General features: G+C 42.2%; 3 protein-coding genes across 3 annotated transcripts; all 3 read right to left on the reverse strand.

Annotated features, from left to right (window-relative positions):
* Positions 1-1088: 1088 nt before the first annotated feature.
* On the reverse strand, positions 1089-3811 carry LOC124468333 (zinc finger protein 271-like). The gene is made up of 2 exons (XM_047021043.1): positions 3779-3811; positions 1089-3279 (listed from the first exon to the last, which is right to left on the reverse strand). The coding sequence occupies exon 2, from the start codon at positions 3055-3057 to the stop codon at positions 1435-1437; it is 1623 nt and encodes a 540-aa protein (XP_046876999.1). The 5' UTR covers positions 3058-3279; positions 3779-3811; the 3' UTR covers positions 1089-1434.
* Positions 3812-4156: 345 nt separating this feature from the next.
* Positions 4157-6357, reverse strand: LOC124468336. Its single transcript, XM_047021046.1, has 5 exons — positions 6146-6357; positions 5489-5586; positions 5063-5108; positions 4728-4918; positions 4157-4613 (listed from the first exon to the last, which is right to left on the reverse strand). Exons 1-5 carry the CDS (start codon positions 6153-6155, stop codon positions 4353-4355), a joined length of 606 nt encoding a protein of 201 aa, XP_046877002.1. The 5' UTR covers positions 6156-6357; the 3' UTR covers positions 4157-4352.
* Positions 6358-6838: 481 nt separating this feature from the next.
* On the reverse strand, positions 6839-11050 carry c5h11orf53 (chromosome 5 C11orf53 homolog). Its single transcript, XM_047020446.1, has 5 exons — positions 10910-11050; positions 9991-10091; positions 8168-8210; positions 7584-7882; positions 6839-7494 (listed from the first exon to the last, which is right to left on the reverse strand). Exons 1-5 carry the CDS (start codon positions 10986-10988, stop codon positions 7084-7086), a joined length of 933 nt encoding a protein of 310 aa, XP_046876402.1. The 5' UTR covers positions 10989-11050; the 3' UTR covers positions 6839-7083.
* Positions 11051-19831: the final 8781 nt, after the last annotated feature.

The following is a 19831-nucleotide window of genomic DNA, read 5'->3' on the forward strand; positions in this document are numbered from 1 at the left end:
ATTATATTATGCTCATGGCACCTACTGTAGTAAGATTGGGTAGTATCTGGAAACGCATGTTTGGGATATTCATGTGAAAATAATCCAGAGAATTTTAAATTCAACTTTGAATAATTATTACTGTGTTTAATTGTGGAGGGAAGTGGGATTGTTCTCATAATGTAATGAACTGTTTTTAAGTAAAGCATGAATATTTTTCTGGTGCTTCTACGATCATCATTTCTCCCATCCTAATGTAACACAGTCACATAAACACACACACACAACGTGAATATGGAAATGAGGCTTGAGGTACAATAACAACATTGCTCACAGTATATATCACACATAGACAGACAGTGGCATTCAATATTTTTTATTATTGTGTACATCACATACCATTGCATGTTATTTCAGTTTATGTTTAAAAGTAAAATATATATCAAGTCATACTAAATGAATTATTGTAATACAATTTTATAATAAAAAAAGAAACAATTGTTCAAAGACTGTATTTTATGTTGACATTTATATACACAACATACATTTTCAGTATAAAATCAAATATCCTATGAACAATTCTACTTTAAATAATGAATACAAATACATATATTTCGTCGTTATCGTCATCTGCCACTTGTCCGGGGGTCGGGTTGCGGGGACAGCAACCTAAGCAAGGAGGCCGAGCAGACTTCCCTCTCCCCGGTCACTTCCACCAGCTCTTCCTGGGGGACCCTGAGGTGTTCCCAGGCCAGCAGAGAGACATAGTCCCTCCAGGGTGTCCTGGCTCTTCCCCGGAGCCTCTTCCCAGTGGGACGTGCCCAGAACACCTCGCCAGGGAGGCGTCCAGGAGGCATCCTGATCAGATGCCTGAGCCACCTCAACTGGCTCCTCTCGACACGGAGGAGCAGCGGTTCTACTCTGAGCCCCTGCCGGATGACAGAGCTTCTCTCCCTATCTCTAACGGAGAGCCCAGACACCTTGCGGAGAAAACTTGTTTCGGCCGCTTGTATTCGTGATCTCGTTCTTTCGATCACAACCCACAGTTTGTGACCATAGGTGAGGGTAGGAACCTAGATTGACTGGTAAATAGAGAACTTCGCCTTTCGGCTCAGCTCCTTCTTCACCACGACGGACTGATGCAGAGCCTGAATCACTGCGGACGCCGCACCGATCCACCTATCGATCTCACGCTCTATTTTTCCCTCACTCGTGAATACGACCCCGAGATACTTGAACTCCTCTGCTTGGGTCAAGATCTCCTCCCCTAACCGGAGATTGCACTCCACCCTTTTCTGGTCGATAACCATGGCCTCATACATTTCCTATGTTCATAAATGTTTACTTCTTAAGTGAGATCTAAAGATCAGGATCTTTAGTCTTCTCTGAACAAAAGTGTTTCCCTCAATGTCCTGACTGACTGAAGCTCTTCCCACACTGGTCACAGTGGTAGGCCTACGGCTTCTCTCCTGAGTGAACACGCTGGTGTCTCTCCAAGTTTCCTGAATGACTGAAGCTCTTTCCACACTGGTCACAGTGGTACGGCTTCTCTCCTGTGTGAACACGCTGGTGTTTCTTTAAGGTTCCTGACTGACTGAAGCTCTTCCCACACTGGTCACAGTGGTAAGGTTTCTCTCCTGAGTGAACACGCTGGTGTGTCTCTAAGTCTCCTGACTGACTGAAGCTCTTCCCACACTGGTCACAGTGGTACGGCTTTTCTCCTGAGTGAACACGCTGGTGTCTTTCTAAGTTTTCTGAATGACTGAAGCTCCTCCCACACTGGTCACAGTGGAACGGCTTCTCTCCTGTGTGAACACGCTGGTGTTTCTTTAAGGTCCCTGACTGACTGAAGCTCTTCCCACACTGGTCACAGTGGTACGGCTTGTCTCCTGAGTGATCACGCTGGTGTGTCTCTAAGTCTCCTGACTGACTGAAGCTCTTCCCACACTGGTCACAGTGGTACAGCTTCTCTCCTGAGTGAACACGCTGGTGTGTCTCTAAGTCTCCAGACTGACTGAAGCTCTTCCCACACTGGTCACAGTGGTACGGCTTTTCTCCTGAGTGAACACGCTGGTGTGTCTCTAAGTTTCCAGACTGACTGAAGCTCTTCCCACACTGGTCACAGTGGTACGGCTTCTCTCGTGAGTGAACACGCTGATGTTTCTTTAAGTCTCCTGACTGACTGAACCTCTTCCCACACTGGTCACAGAGGTACGGCTTCTCTCCTGTGTGAATACGCTGGTGTCTCTCTAAGTGTCCTGACTGAATGAAACCCTTCCCACACTGGTCACAGTGGTACGGCTTCTCTCCTGAGTGAACATGCTGGTGTCTCTTTAAGTCTCCTGACTGAATGAAGCTCTTCCCACACTGGTTACAGTGGTACGTCTTGTCTCTTGAGTGAACACGCTGGTGTGTCTTTAAGTCTCCTGAATGACTGAAGCTCTTCCCACACTGGTCACAGTGGTACGGCTTCTCTCCTGAGTGAACACGCTGGTGTCTCTCTAAGTTTCCTGACTGACTGAAGCTCTTCCCACACTGGTCACAGTGGTACGGCTTCTCTCCTGAGTGAACACGCTGGTGTTTCTTTAAGGTTCCTGACTGCCTGAAGCTCTTCCCACACTGGTCACAGTGGTACGGCTTGTCTCCTGAGTGAACACGCTGGTGTGTCTCTAAGTCTCCTGACTGACTGAAGCTCTTCCCACACTGGTCACAGTGGTACACCTTCTCTCCTGAGTGAACACGCTGGTGTTTCTTTAAGTATCCTGACTGACTGAAGCTCTTCCCACACTGGTCACAGTGGTACGGCTTGTCTCCTGAGTGAACACGCTGGTGTGTCTCTAAGTCTCCTGACTGACTGAAGCTCTTCCCACACTGGTCACAGTGGTACACCTTCTCTCCTGAGTGAACACGCTGGTGTTTCTTTAAGTATCCTGAATGACTGAAGCTCCTCCCACACTGGTCACAGTGGTACGGCTTCTCTCCTGAGTGAACATGCTGGTGTCTCTTCAAGTTTCCTAAATGACTGAAGCTCTTCCCACACTGGTCACAGACATCTCGTCTGGCTTTTTCCGGTTCCATGCTTTCCTAGGTGGGGACCGGGGTGAGGGAGGAAGTGGTGTTGGGACGTGCTTGAGAGGAGGACAGAGTCTCTGGTCTGATCACTCCACTCCTCAGTAGAGAGATGTACAGGTCATGGTGGCACCTCTTGATGTGCTTGTGGAGGTATGTCTGGGCGGTGAAGGAAAGAAGATAATGGGAGCAGGAGAACATCTGAGTCTGGGACGACTCTATATCCTTGGTCTTGGAAGAGAGGGAGCAAGAAAATAAATTTCATACAATTACATACAAACAGCATAGTTAGGAGAAGACATAAGAACAGGAGATATGTCAGGAGAGGAGTGAGGAGGAAACTAAGAGGAGGTACCTCTAGTGGAGCTCTTGTTGTCTCAGAGGTAGCTACCGCTAGCTAGCTCGCTACCCCGGCCCTTCCCTTCTAAGTCTAGTTACTATATCAAGTCATAAATTAAACCGTCTAACTATAGGTAACATGTCACGGATATCTGAAAGCAATTATGTAGTCGCATAATGGCTTTATAGAAAGCGGGCTAACATTTTAAAAAGCACGTTTTACCCTATTTAACGTTACACCATGAGGTACGTCTGATGAAGTAGTCAAATCAACATGTATGATACGATAACATAATTATTAGTTCTGTGAATTAATGTCCGCCAAATATCTTTGTAAACGTCAGAGTTTGTTGAATTTCAATAAAATATTCACTAAAACACAATTCCAAACCTCTTTACGATTTCCTCCACAACTCGAGTGTCCGATTCATACACAATTCAAACGTCTTGAGCCCGCCTCTTTTTCAATTTCATTGGTTGAATCTGTAAACCAATCATTTTCCTTTCTGCCCTCAGAACATGTTTGAGTGGGCAAAATCGTATCTGCGCTTTGAACTTGAGTGATGAGCCGCACAGCATGAGAGTATAGGGAAAGGTTATAGATTATCAGTCGTTGCAGAAGGTCTTGTGATTTGCAGTGTACCATTTGTACCAAAATTAAGTTGATGCTTTTGTACAATACGTCTGAGTGTTTTCCCCATCCCCTGCATGGCAAACTATTGCTTTCAAGAACATGTGCAAAAAAAGTACTGTTCAGGTCTGAATCTGTCACAATCATATTTATTGACTGACTGATTGCTACTGAAAAGTAGGCCTTCATGAATGCAAAAAAAGATGCTGGTTAAAAAAAAGAAATACGTATTTAAAAACGTTAAAAAGTATTTCTAATGATTAAAAAACAAAACACGTGCACAAACAAACACACAAGACACATCATATTACAATTATAAGAACAGACTTTCAGTTCACCAATACCATGCACCAAAACGTTCAGGGCACTCTACAATTTCTTGTAAAACATTGGATGACAATTGAGCATTGCTTGCAAAGATGGGTGTATCATATGGAGCAACATTTGTAAAGTGTGAGCCATAAGTGGGATCCAGCTGCACAGAACCAAAATGTGTGTAGGAGAAAAGTGAGGATGTGTGTTGATTGTCTATGGGATGAATGTCCTCCCCTACTGTGGATGGTGAAGTCCAGGTTTCCAACGATGAACTGCAAGTCTGTAGCAAAGGAAAAAATATGATGTTAGTATGAACCTTTAAGATAAAGAACTAGGCCCATGACCGATACAACAATCTAAAATGATTGTGGGCCAACAACCGTAGCATGCTTACTTGTCCTTTGTCTGATTCCTGGTTTGTCAATTTTCCGAAAGGCCAGGAATGTTGAAAAGGGACGTTACTGGGTTCGCTCTTGGCTACAGGTTCCGTCTGATGTGTCATGCAGAAATCGTAGCTGTATGTGGAACACTCAGTCCCTTGCGAGGTCGAGTTTTCAGTGTAGGGATGTGGTTGTGTGTTGGATTCTGGAACAGGTCAGAAAATCAGATGAGAACAATTGAAAAGAAGAAAACCCAACAAATAATGAAAGATTACATTTGGCCATGATTATAAAGACTTGTTTGGGTTCCCTTTCTTTGCAATAATTAGAGTATGCACATTGCACCTACTGTAGTAAGATTGGGTAGTATCTGGAAACGCATGTATAGGATATTCCTGTGAAAATAATAATCCAGAGAATATTAACAGACATGCCTGATGCATTATTTAGATATAAACTAAATATTATAAGGTACTGTTCTGAAGTAAAAAAAAAATAATAATAATGTTGTCAATATTGGCATGATAGAGAGGATCGTTTGTGTGTGTTTGGGTGTGTGTGCGTGGGAGTCAGATGGCTGAGTGGTGAGGGAGTCGGGCTAGTAATCAGAAGGTTGCCGGATCGATTCCCCGCCGTGCCACATGATGTTGTGTCCTTGGGCAAGGCACTTCACCCTACTTGCCTCGGGGGGAATGTCCCTGTACTTACTGTAAGTCGCTCTGGATAAGAGCGTTTGCTAAATGATTAAATGTAAATGTGTGCAGATGCATCCTACCGATGCCATTTTTATTCCAGCCTGACGAGCCTTGCGTCTTTCCAGCAACTCTTTGACAGTGATCTTCACTCGTACACCTTGATAGACCTTCGGGTTATCTGTTCCAAGGAATTTATGGTTAGGTAAATAATGAATTGGATTTCATCACGGGCTTCATTACAGGCTGAAGTTGCAAAAAGCAACACGATTGATATACACTGCTCAAAAAAATAAAGGGAACACTAAAATAACACATCCTAGATCTGAATGAATTAAATAATCTCATTAACTACTTTTTTCTTTACATAGTTGAATTGCACAACAGCATGCGGAATTGATTGTCAATCAGTGTTGCTTCCAAAGTGGACATTTGATTTCACAGAAGTGTGATTGACTTGGATTTACATTGTGTTGATTAAGTGTTCCCTTCATTTTTTTGAGAAGTATGGATCAATCTTGATTGATCTCAAAGATAGATGCTCAAATAAAACCAAAGTTTCCCATTTTACCAATGTAGGGTTAGAAAAAAAACCCCCACCGGATTTAAATATAACTGCCACTTTCCTTACATTGACCACGTGATAGTCTATCGAAACCACAATTGCCCAGTGAATCCGTGACAGAAGATAAGAGGTATAATGTGATAATCACTGGTCTTTATCGTAGACCTAAACTCACCCTGTGACATTTCGACGAAATTTGCACGAAAATTGGGAGGGTCCAACGGCAAATCAACCAAGCACAAAATTAAAGTAGCCTATCCAGACGTCCTTGCCTCTCAGAGAAGTATGAGCGTAGCCTACTAACAAGTAAATCATTAAAAGTGTTTTGATAGCCTAGCTAACACTGTGTTTTGTGCTGTTTATAGTGTTTGTAACCCGTCGTCATATGAAGACAGAGCTGTTGATTTGAATATTCAAATTCATCTAAAAAAGCATGGGCGTCACCTGCGGAACAATAAATTAAACCAGTCAATAGCCTTTTAATTGTAGACTTGAGATAGAGCATGTTAGGTTCATTGAAGGCCATCCTACTTAAGCACAGTCTGGTGCACATGAAGTCTGTGTAAACTTTCAGTTGCAATGTTATTCTATTAGTATAATGGGGTATTATTAAAGCCCTGTCTATTCCTTATCTTGTGTTAATCTACAATGTGCATTTTGTTTGATTGGTCCTTAGCGACCTCTACCGTTCAGAAGTTTCGTTTAGGAATTCTGACACAGGCGGTTATGCATTAAACATTTCCACTGTGTGATTGATTTAAAATAATTTTCTAAAAACAATTGATTTTTGTTATTGCCATATTTTACTGTCATTTGACCTAACAGTAGCCTATATTTACAAGGATGGATGTTTTGGGACACAGAAAGAGAGCAGAAACATAGCCTACCAGTGAAATGGATCATGTGTTATGTGGTGATCTATTGACTGGTAGCAGGTTTATTATGATTTATGACAGCATAACAGGTAACAGCATAACAGCATAGAGTTATATTTACATTTGCAGTTTTTTTTAATATCATGAATCTCTACCAGGTTTAGTTGGTGCTTCCTGTGTTTTGTCCATCCTGTTACAGTATCCATTTCAGTTTATGTCCCATCACAGTATATGATTATCAGTAGGCCTTCCGAGGTTCATATGGCAACCAACTGCCAGGGGCATCCTCCTTGGTCCAGGAAGTATTGCTAAGCTGGGCAGCATCACTGCTGTCTTCTGAGGTCACTTGCATGATTTTGATCCCAGCAGATTCTCCCGGAGCAGTCATGTAAGAGTAACTGGAGGAGTAGTTGGATGAGGGGGCATATGATGAAGGGGAATAGTGCACCTCTTCTAGAGGGTGTAGAGAGTAGGGCTGGGGGCTAGACAGAGTAGGCATACTACGACCAGTAGACATCCTGTAGGAAGATGGGCTTTTGGGATCAGGATTGGTCAGCCCATGGGAGCCTGTGGAGGGGACTGGACCCTCAGAACACAGGACCTCACTTTGGCTCACCGAGTCCTCTTCTGAGTGTTCCCAAGTGTCTCTCTGTCAAAAGAGAGAAGAGAAGGAAAGTAAGAGACATACACTTACAGGATGCAGAATGTACTCTGTTTTAGAAACCAGAATGTTTTTACCAAGAGATGTGGTGCCTCTCCTGAGAGGGGAGGCAGTAAATGGGGTAAAGCCGAGGGGGGGAAAAGGGCCCCCCCGCTAGCAGAGATGGCTGTTGCCCCTCGGTAGTCCCCAAATGTCTCAGGGGTGTAGTAGCTGTCGATGAAGGAGGGGTATGTGGACGGGTGATCATAGGACAAGCCCTTGCTTCCCAGGGCAGGGGTGTATGGGTCTGTCGTGTATTGCTTAGCAGATGGGCAGAGTTCAGAGTCAGTGAGGAAGGGCCTTCGCATGCTGTAGTAACTAGGTAGCATGTGGGATCCTGTAGGAAGAAGCTGAACATGAGATGTCCCGTGTGACATATTACCTGTCCTCTTTGTGAGATGTGACATGGTACTGTAAATTGGTATATTTTATGGAATTGTACTGTGTAATATGGATAATTTAACTACATGTACAGTATGTGCTGAAATGTATGCAGTTCAATAGAAAACATATCAGGTGAACTGTAGTGCAGTGTATGAGTGTTCAGACATAATAACATTGTTTGTTGACATAGGATGAACAGCCAGTGGCTATACTACAATCTTAAACAATAGAGACTCACCTGGCATTTGAACAAAAGATTGTTGGGAATGACTTGTTCCAGCCTGAAAAAAGACCCCAAAAGTTACTACTACACAGACAGACACTGTGTGCAAGTTCACACATGTATATTAGGTGAGTCCCAACATATTTAAAAGCAGCACAGTACATTAAACGTGGGTAAAACAGGCTTTTTCCAATGACAGAAAAGGAGGAAGTAAAGAGGAGCAATGGAGACAAAAAGATAAAGACTGATGGAGGGAAAGTGTGAGTGGAGAGTGGACAGAGAGGAATGAAAGCCAGGCAAATGATGTGGCAAGATATTTGAATGTAATTTGCCATTTTGCCAATGTGTCCTACCCCCTTCAAGTGTGACAGGGCTCTGTGAAGGTTCTGTGTGAACAAGCCCAGCGAACACTCTATACAGCCAAATATATACCTGGTAACTGAAGAGTCATTATAGCTAAAACAGAATCAAATTGAATAATAACCCTTGTTGCATGACTCATTCACTCATTCAAACTGCAGTCTCAAAGAAGATGTCCCAAGTCACCTGGATATGTAAACTGTTTGTATAAATAACATGACGTTTGTTCATAAAGCCTTATGAACTGAGAATTGCTTCTGTATCTTCAGTATTGCACTTGTTACATATTACTGTAAAAAAAACATGTGGCATTAAAAGAAGACACTAATAATGAATCACACTAGCACTCATCACAGACATTCCGGTCAGTCATTGATTCATCATTCAGCAAACAACATAAGGCCGCTTGTATGTTAGGGATAGGGAGTCAGATGGTTGAGTTGTTAGAGAGTCGGGCTACTAATCAGAAGGTTGCCGGTTCGATTCCGGCTGACCTTGTGTCCTTAGGCAAGGCACTTCACCCTACTTGCCTCGGGGGAATGTCCCTGTATTTACTGTAAGTCGCTCTGGATAAGAGTGTCTTCTAAATGACTAAATGTAAATGTAATGTTGGTCAGCAGGTATATCGTATTATACATTCTGTAAATAAACCAGTAGCAAGTATTTATTTGCTTTAATGATGGCAAATAATAAGCACATTCTATAAACGCCAAAAGTATTTTGGTTGTCTTGAACAACATACTGAACAGAGTATATACTGTTAATGCCTCAGTGCACTGTTGCATCAGCAATGGGAAAACCCCCCCGTGTAACTATATGGCAGGTGAAAAAATATCCAATGACAAATGGCTTCTTCCTTTTTATGCATTTGACAAAAGAATTTAGTCCAAAAGATTCCATTGGATAGAAAATAATTTAAAATGATTTCTTCTGCAGAAAATCAACATCCATTTAGCTCGATAAAGCCTCCCTCAATGATCTACGTGTTTGTTTTAGGTGAGGGCTTGGGGATGGTCATCCCCTGGCTTAACTGTCTGGGGCCAACAATAGCCCACTTGTCTCAGGTCTGCAGTGGAGATGGCTGCTCATTTTGGCAGGTGCGTCTGATTAAGGTCTCTGATAGGTGACCTGCTTGCACAGAAAGCTCTGAGCACAGACCCGCTGTCAACCGACTACGTTTGGAACATGTCACAGCTAATGGTGTGGGTGGAGGAGTTGTGTAACCATGAAAAGCCATTCATTCGTTTGCTCTGTGTGGTTCCGTGCAGACCCCTCTGGCCTTGCCTTTGTGTAGCCTACTAGGAGCAGGCATACACTGTATTGGTATTTCCTTTGTGTGGTTATTGGACATGATTACCCCATAGAAAGTTTGATGAAGAATGTAAATATCAAGAGAACCAACATAGAAAGACACAGAGGGATGAATAATAGCAAGGGAGAGCGAGTAAAAGAGAGAGTAAAGCAAAAAGCAAACTCACATTGAATCTGGGAACGTTTGTCTGCCTCAACCTTTTCTCTGCAAGCAGGTCTTTGACTGTGTGTTTGACTCTGACACCCTGGTAGACTCTTTTGGAGTACTCTGCAAAGAAACCACAAACGAGTTAAAATGATCTGTTTATTCAAATAATTAATTCATTGTTACCTTACTGTTCCTGTTCCCAAGCGTGTAGTTATTGTTGAATATACTGCCATAAGCTTGCATGATATTACCTCTTGATTAGTCAAGTTACAGTGGAATATAAATATGAATATACACAATGAGTTGGTCTTGTACTTTGGACTTTTTTTTCCCCGGAAGTTAAGTTATAATATAATAACCTTGTACTTTTTCTTTGTAGTAATGTACTTATATTTGAGATCATAAATAAACACCAACTTCCATGTATAGTGCTGGTGGGGAGAGATACCTTTGGGAGGAAACTCTTAGTTCATTTTGCTTTGACAGCCTGGAGTAGCAATTTGTACAGTAGCAATGTCAGCTGTTTGTACAGTAGCATTGTCATTGTAGCTTTCTGATGTTGTAGTTAAACATGATATATATTTCGTAGTTTCATAGATATATACACATGATGAGTAGTACTCAAACTCCTGAGTATGTGATACCAAATGATGTACAGCCATTCTTGGATGATTAACCTAATTTATAAATACAGTCTTATAACATACAGTACAGTGCAAAATTCTTAGGCACAATTTAAACAAATTAAAGGTAAAGAAAAAATGCTTAAAGGAATAATGGAAAGAAAAGACAAAACAAAAATCTTTGCAAAAGTATGCCGTACAAAATATATATATGTAAAAAGATAATATTCATGTAAAATATATTGGATGTCTATGACTTTTGCACAGTACTGTATAAAAAAATACACACCAATGTAAAAAAATAAAAAAATAAACCTGTTTCCATGGCGTTGTTGTCCAAATCAAGACTTGTAATCGTTCTTTTTATATTTTCTCCAGGAACTGAGGCAAACATCTTTTAATGCTACTGAACTGGGGAACACACAAATTTTCACGTTGGACGTTCAGATGTTATGCAGCATCATAGCAATGCAGGCAGCCTTTTTGCTTTGTATAAATGCAAATTATTGGCAAGACGTTTCTCAATAATTTGCATTGTCATTTCAGATTAGACTACAAAATCTTACCAATGGTGTGGATGTGCAAGGTCTGTGCATTGAGGTGAATATGGTGAGGGCAATTATAGTGAAGATGCTGATAACAATTATGAAGATGACAACAATTATGAAGATGATGATAATGAGGATAATAATGATGAGAATTTAATGATGATGATAAGAATAATAAAAGGTTATGTTGTTCAGATCAACACTATGAGGAAATATAAGAGAAATAAAAGAAAATACACCTTAGTTGACACCTATCTTAACTGTGTTTTACAAAGAGAACTTGTTCTCCACCTGAGGGTTTTTCCCGGGAATCAAATGGCTGCAGGCACTGAGTGGTTGGTCACACAGGTGCCCACGGAAGCAACAATTTCAACGTATAATTTACTAGGTGTTTTATTTGAAATTAAGGTGGGGGAGGGGGATCACCACAGTTACAGTGGAGACTGTGGTTAGTCTGACCTTTTCTTCCACTGAACTGGAAACATCCAGGTGTAATGTGTTATTTCAGTTCTGTGCTGCATCTCAGTGTTCATAGGAACATTATCAGACAGGCCATGCTCAGAGTATGACAGGTTAAACGCAGGGCCGTCCTTATCTCCCTCTGGAAACAAAGAGCTACAGTACACAGACCAGGCCGTTCCTTAAAAAAACACACACATAAAAGGCTTCTAATAGGCTCTTCAATGTAATTGTCCTTACAATAATGGCTGTCTAACTGCCTATAACTGAAAATATATTTGAGTAGGATAAACATTTATTTCTTGATTATATTGCACTAATGTGTTGTGATTAAGAAAGTGTATTGTCCATAAACGGAGTGACTAAGTTCAGTTGAGTTCTGGATTTTAATAATATTTGCAATCTGCAGACTGGGAGAGAAAACCAGGCCTCTGGCAATAAATGACAACACCACACCAGGCTTAGGTCTCAATCATTTCTCTCTCCGCTCTGAAGGCCGGAGGACCATCTTTTATAGGGCACAAGAATGTAAACATGGATAGTGACAGACAGGCAGTAATGACATTACAACAGTTTCAAAGAAAGAGATTCACAGCTCCCAACACATGACCACTTAGACTAGAGAGTTAATAGTTGGAGCTCTCCTTGGAGTCATGACTAGAGATGTTTACCCAGAACTTTCTCCCTACCCAGAACATCTATTAACCCTGACACATAGACACAACCTACTCTTATTAACAGCAAGCTCACAGGAGAACATATCAACTAAATTAGTATCCAATGACTAGTTCTATTGATTTGTGAATAGTGTAAGCACACAGGAAAACCCAATTTCTTCCACAGTTGTAAGCGCTAGTGTATGTTGTAATGTGTTAGATATATATGATACGTACATAGTACTAGTGTATGTTGTAATGTGTTAGATATATATGATACATAGTACTGGTGTAAGTTCTCACATAAATAGTGCTCACACATGCACTAGAGCAGATCCTTTACCGCCCTCTAGCTAAAGAATAGGAATTAGAACAGAATATTGAAGATACATTTTCACTTAAAAGTTAATTTGTCATTCGCAAAACAGAAATGGAACAATACAAAAACTGGAGAAATGTTTGTCCGTTGTGATGATGTGGCCCACATACTTAGAACTGAAGTACATTAGTCTAGACCACTGTAGCCCACTTAGATAATGAGACAGGTGTATTTCCATTGCTGGTGCTTCTTATTTTAGAGGTTGGTTCTCACAAATACGTCCTGCACACAACACTATTATTCTGCTGTCCGCAGTGTAGAGCAAGGGGGAAAATTAAGTTGAGAGAAAAAGTGATATTGACTTAAATGCACGACAGCGGTCTCCCCATATGTAGACCCACTGCTGACACCACACCACTGGTCAGTGACAGTCGAAGGCTGACGATGGTTTGGGGGTTTGCAGGGTGAACAAAGTGGCCTTTGACAGCCATGTCCCGGCGAGCTTAGGAGCTAGCACTCCTGTCAGCACTCTTAATTAAATACAGGAAGCAGTGCGGGGTCTGCTGGCTCTGTCGATGGCTATCGGGGCGTGCAGGAAGTGGACGGAGATAGCGTCCACGGCCGACGCCTGCGACAGGCAGCCTTTGAGCTTTGAGAGGGCCTGGCAGTACAACACACAAGCAAACTGTGGTGCTCTCCAGACAGGAGTTTGATCTCAGCTTGGACTCAGAGCACAGTGTGATAAAGGTGCATAATAAATGGTTCAAAAAGATGAATGCTGTAAAGGATGAATGAAATGATTCATTTCTCACCTGTGGATGTGAAACGGGGCTTTGATGTCGTGCTGTGGTGATGGACTTGAGTTGTTGTGACGGAGGGTGATGTCTGTGTTGATGGCTGCAGGAAGGGAGAAGACAATCGAGAATTTGGAATGTTTTGGGGAGGGGGGGGGGGGGGGGATTTCAGCTCCTCATCAAGTAAAGCTGCACCTTCAAACACCCTCTCATCAAAAGAGAAATGTCAGGGAGAAATGATCATGACACTGGAGGGACAACCAAGAAGAGATCAAAGAGTTCATCATGAGAGGAGGATATGGAGATTTACCAGTTAATGATTTTGGAAAACTGATCCAAAATGGATGCAGCAAAAAGAAAACACACACTCAGGAGATCCCTGTGTCTATTCAACATTAATTCACATCAGTAAAAAAAAACAAGACACAAAGGCCCATTATTATACTTATTAAGTCTAGATCAATGGATACCTTTATGATTAAAAAAGCATATCCTTGGATGAACAAGCATATTCTCTGTGGATGCCAGGGGCATCTCTTCTCTGGTCTCATAATCACCGAAGGCTGGCGTCTGGCCTCAGTGCAGGCAGCAGAGACACTATGGCTGACACCTGAGGTACACTGGGCCCTGTGTCTCTCTGAAACTACAAAGTACCCAACAGGAAATCCCATTCCTGCTCCCTTTTGGCCACCCTCCAACTCCTCCATGGCTCCTGATCCATGGTTGCATTATTAAACTATATTGTTAGTGGCCCTTCATAGCTTAGTTACTCACAATAGTGAGTACTGCTCATACCGTGTAATTACACCATATGGACTACGGGCATTCAGTCAGTCAATCCAATGACTGCAAAATGAAAGCATCAGAACAACAGGCTTTGCTGTACCTTGATTTGATTCATTATTACTTCAAGTTTGTGGAACTAGATGACATCTCCTGATTATGGTGTTTGGAAGCCGCTGCTCCCCTGGGGCAATACTTGTCTGCCAAGTTCCAAACAGTGGGATCACACAAGGTGTTGCTCCTATGAGCAGATGCAGGGGAGCCAAGCACAGACTCTGACGTTATATGACCTACCACATTGAGTGTTTATCAACAGAATAGAACGTAGGTAGGTGTTGTCTCTCAGCTGAGTATACTTGCGGCTCATCTGTTCCCACAGGTGTGTTAGCTGTTACCTCACCTGTAGTGGGAAAAAAGCTGAAATCACACCGCACTGTCAGCGCTATGTCTGTGAGAATGCCCATGAGGTGTTCAACATATGACGTGACTTCCATTTCCTGTGTTTGGTGCTTAATGTTGCTATGCAGTTGTGTTTAGCCAGACCAGATGGTTCATGGTGTTTGGAGAAGCTTGAAGATTTTGTTTTATGTCTTTCATGTCGGGATTTGTTTTCAGTATTGGTTTACTTTATCATTCTGTACTTTTCATTGTCACACTTGTTTCATTTCTCCACTGGATGGCAGTGTTGGCTCGCTAACGTTGTCGTGGATCATCAGCAACAGCTCTCTCAATACAGACCCTTCAGTACACTGAGGTGAAATCGCTTTTTGTAAACATGTAAAGTAAAAAATCTATTGAATTACATAACATATGTAGGTGCCGTCTTTCTGTCTGTCTTAGTATTATTCATTCCTATAATATTTCAGAAGGCACTGGCACTGCTATGTGCCCATGCTGTCCTGGGAGGCGGGATAGCAGTCATGACATGTGGTGTGTGTGTTAGATAGGAAGAGAGAGAGAGTGTGTGTGTGTGTGTGTGAGAGAGAGAGAGAGAGAGAGAGAGAGAGAGAGAGAGCCGAGGATGTGGTGTAGCCTGCAAGATCAGGGAATGTCTCCTTCATGTCTGGAGTTCCACTCAGTGAGTTGACCTGCACAGTCAGCCTCCATCGCACCTCATCTTTTAGACGAGGATTGACCTAGAGTTTCATATACTACAAGACAATCTTCTGTCTGTCATTCCGAATATTTGGCTTTTTTTCACCTTTTCTTATTTATCACCCTCTGTTTCTTTTTTGTTCATCCCTCCGTTTGTCTTGTTCCCCTTCAAACCTGACCTCTGCTCATGATATTTTCCTAGGTCTGGTCTGTCTGAGCCACCAGACAGACACAGCTGGTTGAACCTGGCATCCCATCAATCCCAGAACAGGTTGCTCTCCATGTGTGCCACAGGGATGTTTGGGTAATTTGGACAATCATAACTTCCCTCCACGGTGAGAGAGTTAGGCTAGGTTTGGTGACCCTGAGAGACAGTAGGACCTCCCCACCTCACGGAGCTCCATGCAGACGCCTCTGGTCGCTATGACGACAGACATATAAAATGCCTCTGTTTGATCTGAACTCGTTCCTTTCCAGGGTTCACTGCCGTTTCCTTTCTCAACTGCGATTAGGTAGAAGGATTTCTTTGTCCGGGTTCCAGTGTGACTGTCACATGCAGAATACTCCTGTTAACATGAACTATGATATTGGTATAAGAGACAGATGGCCAGTGAAACCTCAAAGAGATGGAGGACAGATATCTAGAGGGTGAGTTACTCTGTTTAAATCACACATTTATGGTTTGACCGAAGCTTGAACACATGTAGAATGCTATAGCTTAAAGTGAAAGCAGAAAGATTTTACACACATGCACAGTAAATGGGGGGTCAGACTAAGGGTCAGATTTGCACAGTAATTTTTCTTGGTCCAGACATAACCTGGACATTTCCGGTCTTTAAATATATCCTATTAAAAAAGGGGGACTGAACGAGATGTCTTTTATAAATCATCTGGTCGAATTTGAAGGACAAAAGCGGGCATGGCCGAACGGCAGAGGGTAGGTCTTGGTATCTGTGAAAGCTATCGCAGGGACTTAAAGAGACTTGGGAGAAAGTACACAGATGGTAGTGTCATCAGCTCAGCTCCTGGTGACTGGGTGGGAGTCCAGAGCCCAGTAAGGCTCTATCTTATTTATGATGGGAAGGACCATACCTGGCTGCAGCCTTACTCTCCTCCGACAGCCCAGTGTCTGACCTCGCACTTCCTTCCTGCTGTGATGCTGGCTGGTCAATCCCCTCCACCCAGGCCTCAGTTTGTTTGCGCGGACATTTTCTGTCACATAAACAAGATAGGACGGACACACAACACATCCTGTAAACCTCTGTCATACTACACACCAGGCCCGACATCCAACAGAAATATATAACTCAAATTAATAGCTTGGCGTGAAAAGATGAAATCACATGAGGATGATGATACAGTAAACAGGGAGACGGGAAATGGGCATCGTCACATTGGAAGGAGAGGGCTTGACGGTGCGGTGGAAGCTCACTGATGAGTTTTTCACCTGAAAATAGCAGATGCAGATGAAGGAGTGGAGGTGATCTAGGTTCCAGGGACCTTTTTTAAGAGGACCTAACTGGAGTTCTCCTCTGCCCACTCAGTTGTGAGTAACGATGGGACACTCTCCACCGCCTGTCCCAGAGCAGCGTTTGGCCGCCATGGTAACAAACATTTCCTTGGAAGGGCTGTAGAATGCTTGGCTTTTTACGTCAAAGATTTTGGATCCTGGTTCATTGTGACATTCTTTTATCAGAGACAAAACCCAGCAATTTCTGCTGCTGCTATGATTCCGAGAGCAGATTGTGATGCCTTATATGGACTGTGCTTGGTCATTCGAGGACTTGATGGAAATTCTTTGTGTCTTGTCAAGCTATCTTCTCACTATATGGATGGAGTTTTCATAGGGACATGTTCATCTGTGTATATTATGTCATCATGTGTTACTTGTTACCTGTATTCTGGAAACTTGGGGATCTTTCTCAACTACCTGGCCTGTTGAAGAAAGAGACACACAGGATCATGTCTATCCTTGTATCAACCCTGTCTGAGTTATATTTATGTAACGTGGGATCACAGAGTGTTTATCTGAGGGTGAAATTGGCTGGGGCTGTGGCCCTATTGGAGGAGTCGAATGAAAGATTAAACATGTTATTTATGAACCCAAAGCTGACAGAGGGAGAGGCGTGCGCCCAAACGCCTTCATTTTTCTTCAAATATTTACTCTTATTTTAGGTCAGGTCCTTGACAGGTTTTTTTGATGGAACAAAGCAAATGTCTTTTAAAAAGAGAACAAAATACTTCAGTCTTCACCTCGTTTAGATGTTTGCTTAAGTCTTTAGATACATTACAGTTTTGGGCAAGGCTTCGCATTAAGGTTGCATTAACTACCAGGTAACAACATAGCAATATCTATGGAAACAAAATTGTAATTGCATAGAAACTTCAATACAGTGTATTGTTACTACACTTCACCTTTCTTTCACAAGTGAAACTTGTTAAGGGGGAAGTGAGGCGTTCCAGGGTTAGGTGGATGCTAACAATGATCTTGTTTTGGTTACTCAACCTTTATCTTCCTCTTTACAGCATCCCCACCCCTTAGTTGTGACAAAACTCTTGCACAGTTCTGTTTGCCATTTTCTTCCAAGTAGAATATGTAATGTCTCAAGAACGCACACACAGAGTCTAATTTTCACCTGATATAAATCTAGTTGAACTACTGTATTCCCTTTCTGCTTTGGGGTTTAGAGGGATGCAAGAAAATGTCAAATATTTCACCTGTCAATAGCAATTGGCGTCATTGACATAAGTTGCTTCTACACTTTTAATATATAAATTCCCCCACGTACAAATCGGCTTACAGTCAGATAGGTCTGTTGGAAAATATCACTGTTATTGTGTGATGTTGTCATTTGTGTCAGATTGAGTTTTCCATTTAGTCGCAATGTGCAATGGAAATCAGCAATGGAAAAAATGAGTGCATATACTCATGAAAGAATGGAACACGCAAAAATATATATAGCCTATCAGTTCTTTTCACAGAAGTTGGCCAACCATTGGCATTCGAACACAGTTGTTATGAGATACTTAATACTTGTCACGCAGAATAAAGGACAATTATACCCCATGAAAAATCACACCCTCTGTGAAAATGGAAAACGCACACTGCCAGTACAGCTTGAGGCACAGTATAGCAGCTTCATGATAATGAAATAAACCTATGGGACTAAAATGGCAAACGTCTACAAATGTGCTAATACCAATTAAACGCACAGTTTATTTAAATGATGGCGACATTATCCCTTGAATAATATACTGCATACTGTGGTGGATTAAAGTTGAATTACAATATATTATCTATTGTACATATGTTTAAGTATATAAGATTCTCTGAACAGCAGTTACAGTCTCGCTCACAGTCTGAGGTTGTTATAATGATGTCTGATTTAAGGCCTCAGTTGAAGGAGTTGAAGGATTACCTCATTGGATTTTGATTAAACACAACTGGCTTTCATCATCATCTGTGTTTGAGATATGGGAGGAAATGTGGAGTTTGGGGGGACACAGTGTCGCCTGGACACCTAATCCCTCTCACCTTTACAAACTCTCTGAGGAGAGAGGCAGCAGCTTCCTGGCTCTCTCCACACGCTGCCCCGGCGCACTGCTACGTGGATGGCTCCATGGCAACGAGGGCAAACATCAGATGACAATAATGAGTAAGTGCATGCTAGAGTCAGGGACAGTGCCAGAATAACGACTCTACTGTTGTGGTAGGAATTATACCTTTCTTGGAAGGAAAATGGAAAAACTGACTCAGTGTATATGTTATCTCTGCCACTCTTGACTGAAAGACAGAAGTACTTTGGTATTCTCAATATCATATATTTTGTCATATTTGTTACATATAATGGGGATGCAGGTAGCAACGTGAATCTGAGGTGTTTCATCATGTGGACTTTAACATTTCTATATTGTCTGCTCAACCATCTATAAAAAACCGATGTACATAGTTAAGATTAGTCCTCATGTATATCTCTGATGTATTCAGGGAGCCACACTCAAAAGAGCGTAAGGTGAATAGAACGGCTAAAGGAGATCAAAGCTCTTGCATCATCAGACACCCTGTAGGTTTATGTAAAGGTTTTGCTAGGTTTAGGGTAAGGGTTATCTGTTCTAAAAATATTTTTTATAAGAACCCGAGCTTTCACATCAACGTTGTTGTTACAGTGTCCTTATAACCTATAACTGCATTCAATCTACTGTCAGAAAATCATAGATGTTTTCCTGTAAAGTTACGTAAGAGTTGATAGTCAGCTCCCAAATAATGCAGTCCATGTGGACATCAGACATGATATGTAAGAGCTGTACTCTAAGTCTACCATCTGGATAGCCACTATATTTATATATATTTAGAGATAGAGAAAGAGAGCACATACACTCACGTCCACACTCAAAACAAAGACGGCCATAGGTCGGGGGCTTAGCATGTGGTCATCGTCCATCAGTGCTTGGAACAAGGCGTACCCGAGCGAGACTTACAGTACCGACCCACGAGCCTCGTCTCCCAGGCTGCCTTGAGAGGCGGAACACATCGGAGACGTCGCAGGGATGATGGACACCTATTACAACAAAGAAAAGGGGAA

The sequence above is a fragment of the Hypomesus transpacificus genome, chromosome 5 (genome assembly GCF_021917145.1).
Source record: "Hypomesus transpacificus isolate Combined female chromosome 5, fHypTra1, whole genome shotgun sequence".
In the NCBI taxonomy this organism is placed as follows: Eukaryota; Metazoa; Chordata; class Actinopteri; order Osmeriformes; family Osmeridae; genus Hypomesus; species Hypomesus transpacificus.

Bases quoted from the DNA above. Each gene is read 5' to 3' on its own strand.
- c5h11orf53 (XM_047020446.1), bottom strand. From the start codon at position 10,988: ATGTTTGCCTCAGTTCCTGGAGAAAATATAAAAAGAACGATTACAAGT. The intron at 10,092-10,909 runs GTTTATTTTTTT...GTTTCTTTGCAG, and splicing joins CAACAACGCCATGGAAACAG to AGTACTCCAAAAGAGTCTAC. The intron at 7,883-8,167 runs GTGAGTCTCTAT...TTCTTCCTACAG, and splicing joins ATCTTTTGTTCAAATGCCAG to GATCCCACATGCTACCTAGT.
- LOC124468333 (XM_047021043.1), bottom strand. From the start codon at position 3,057: ATGGAACCGGAAAAAGCCAGACGAGATGTCTGTGACCAGTGTGGGAAG.
- LOC124468336 (XM_047021046.1), bottom strand. The intron at 5,109-5,488 runs GTAGGATGCATC...TTATTTTCACAG, and splicing joins CTGGAATAAAAATGGCATCG to GAATATCCTATACATGCGTT. The intron at 4,614-4,727 runs GTAAGCATGCTA...CCTTTGCTACAG, and splicing joins AGGAATCAGACAAAGGACAA to ACTTGCAGTTCATCGTTGGA.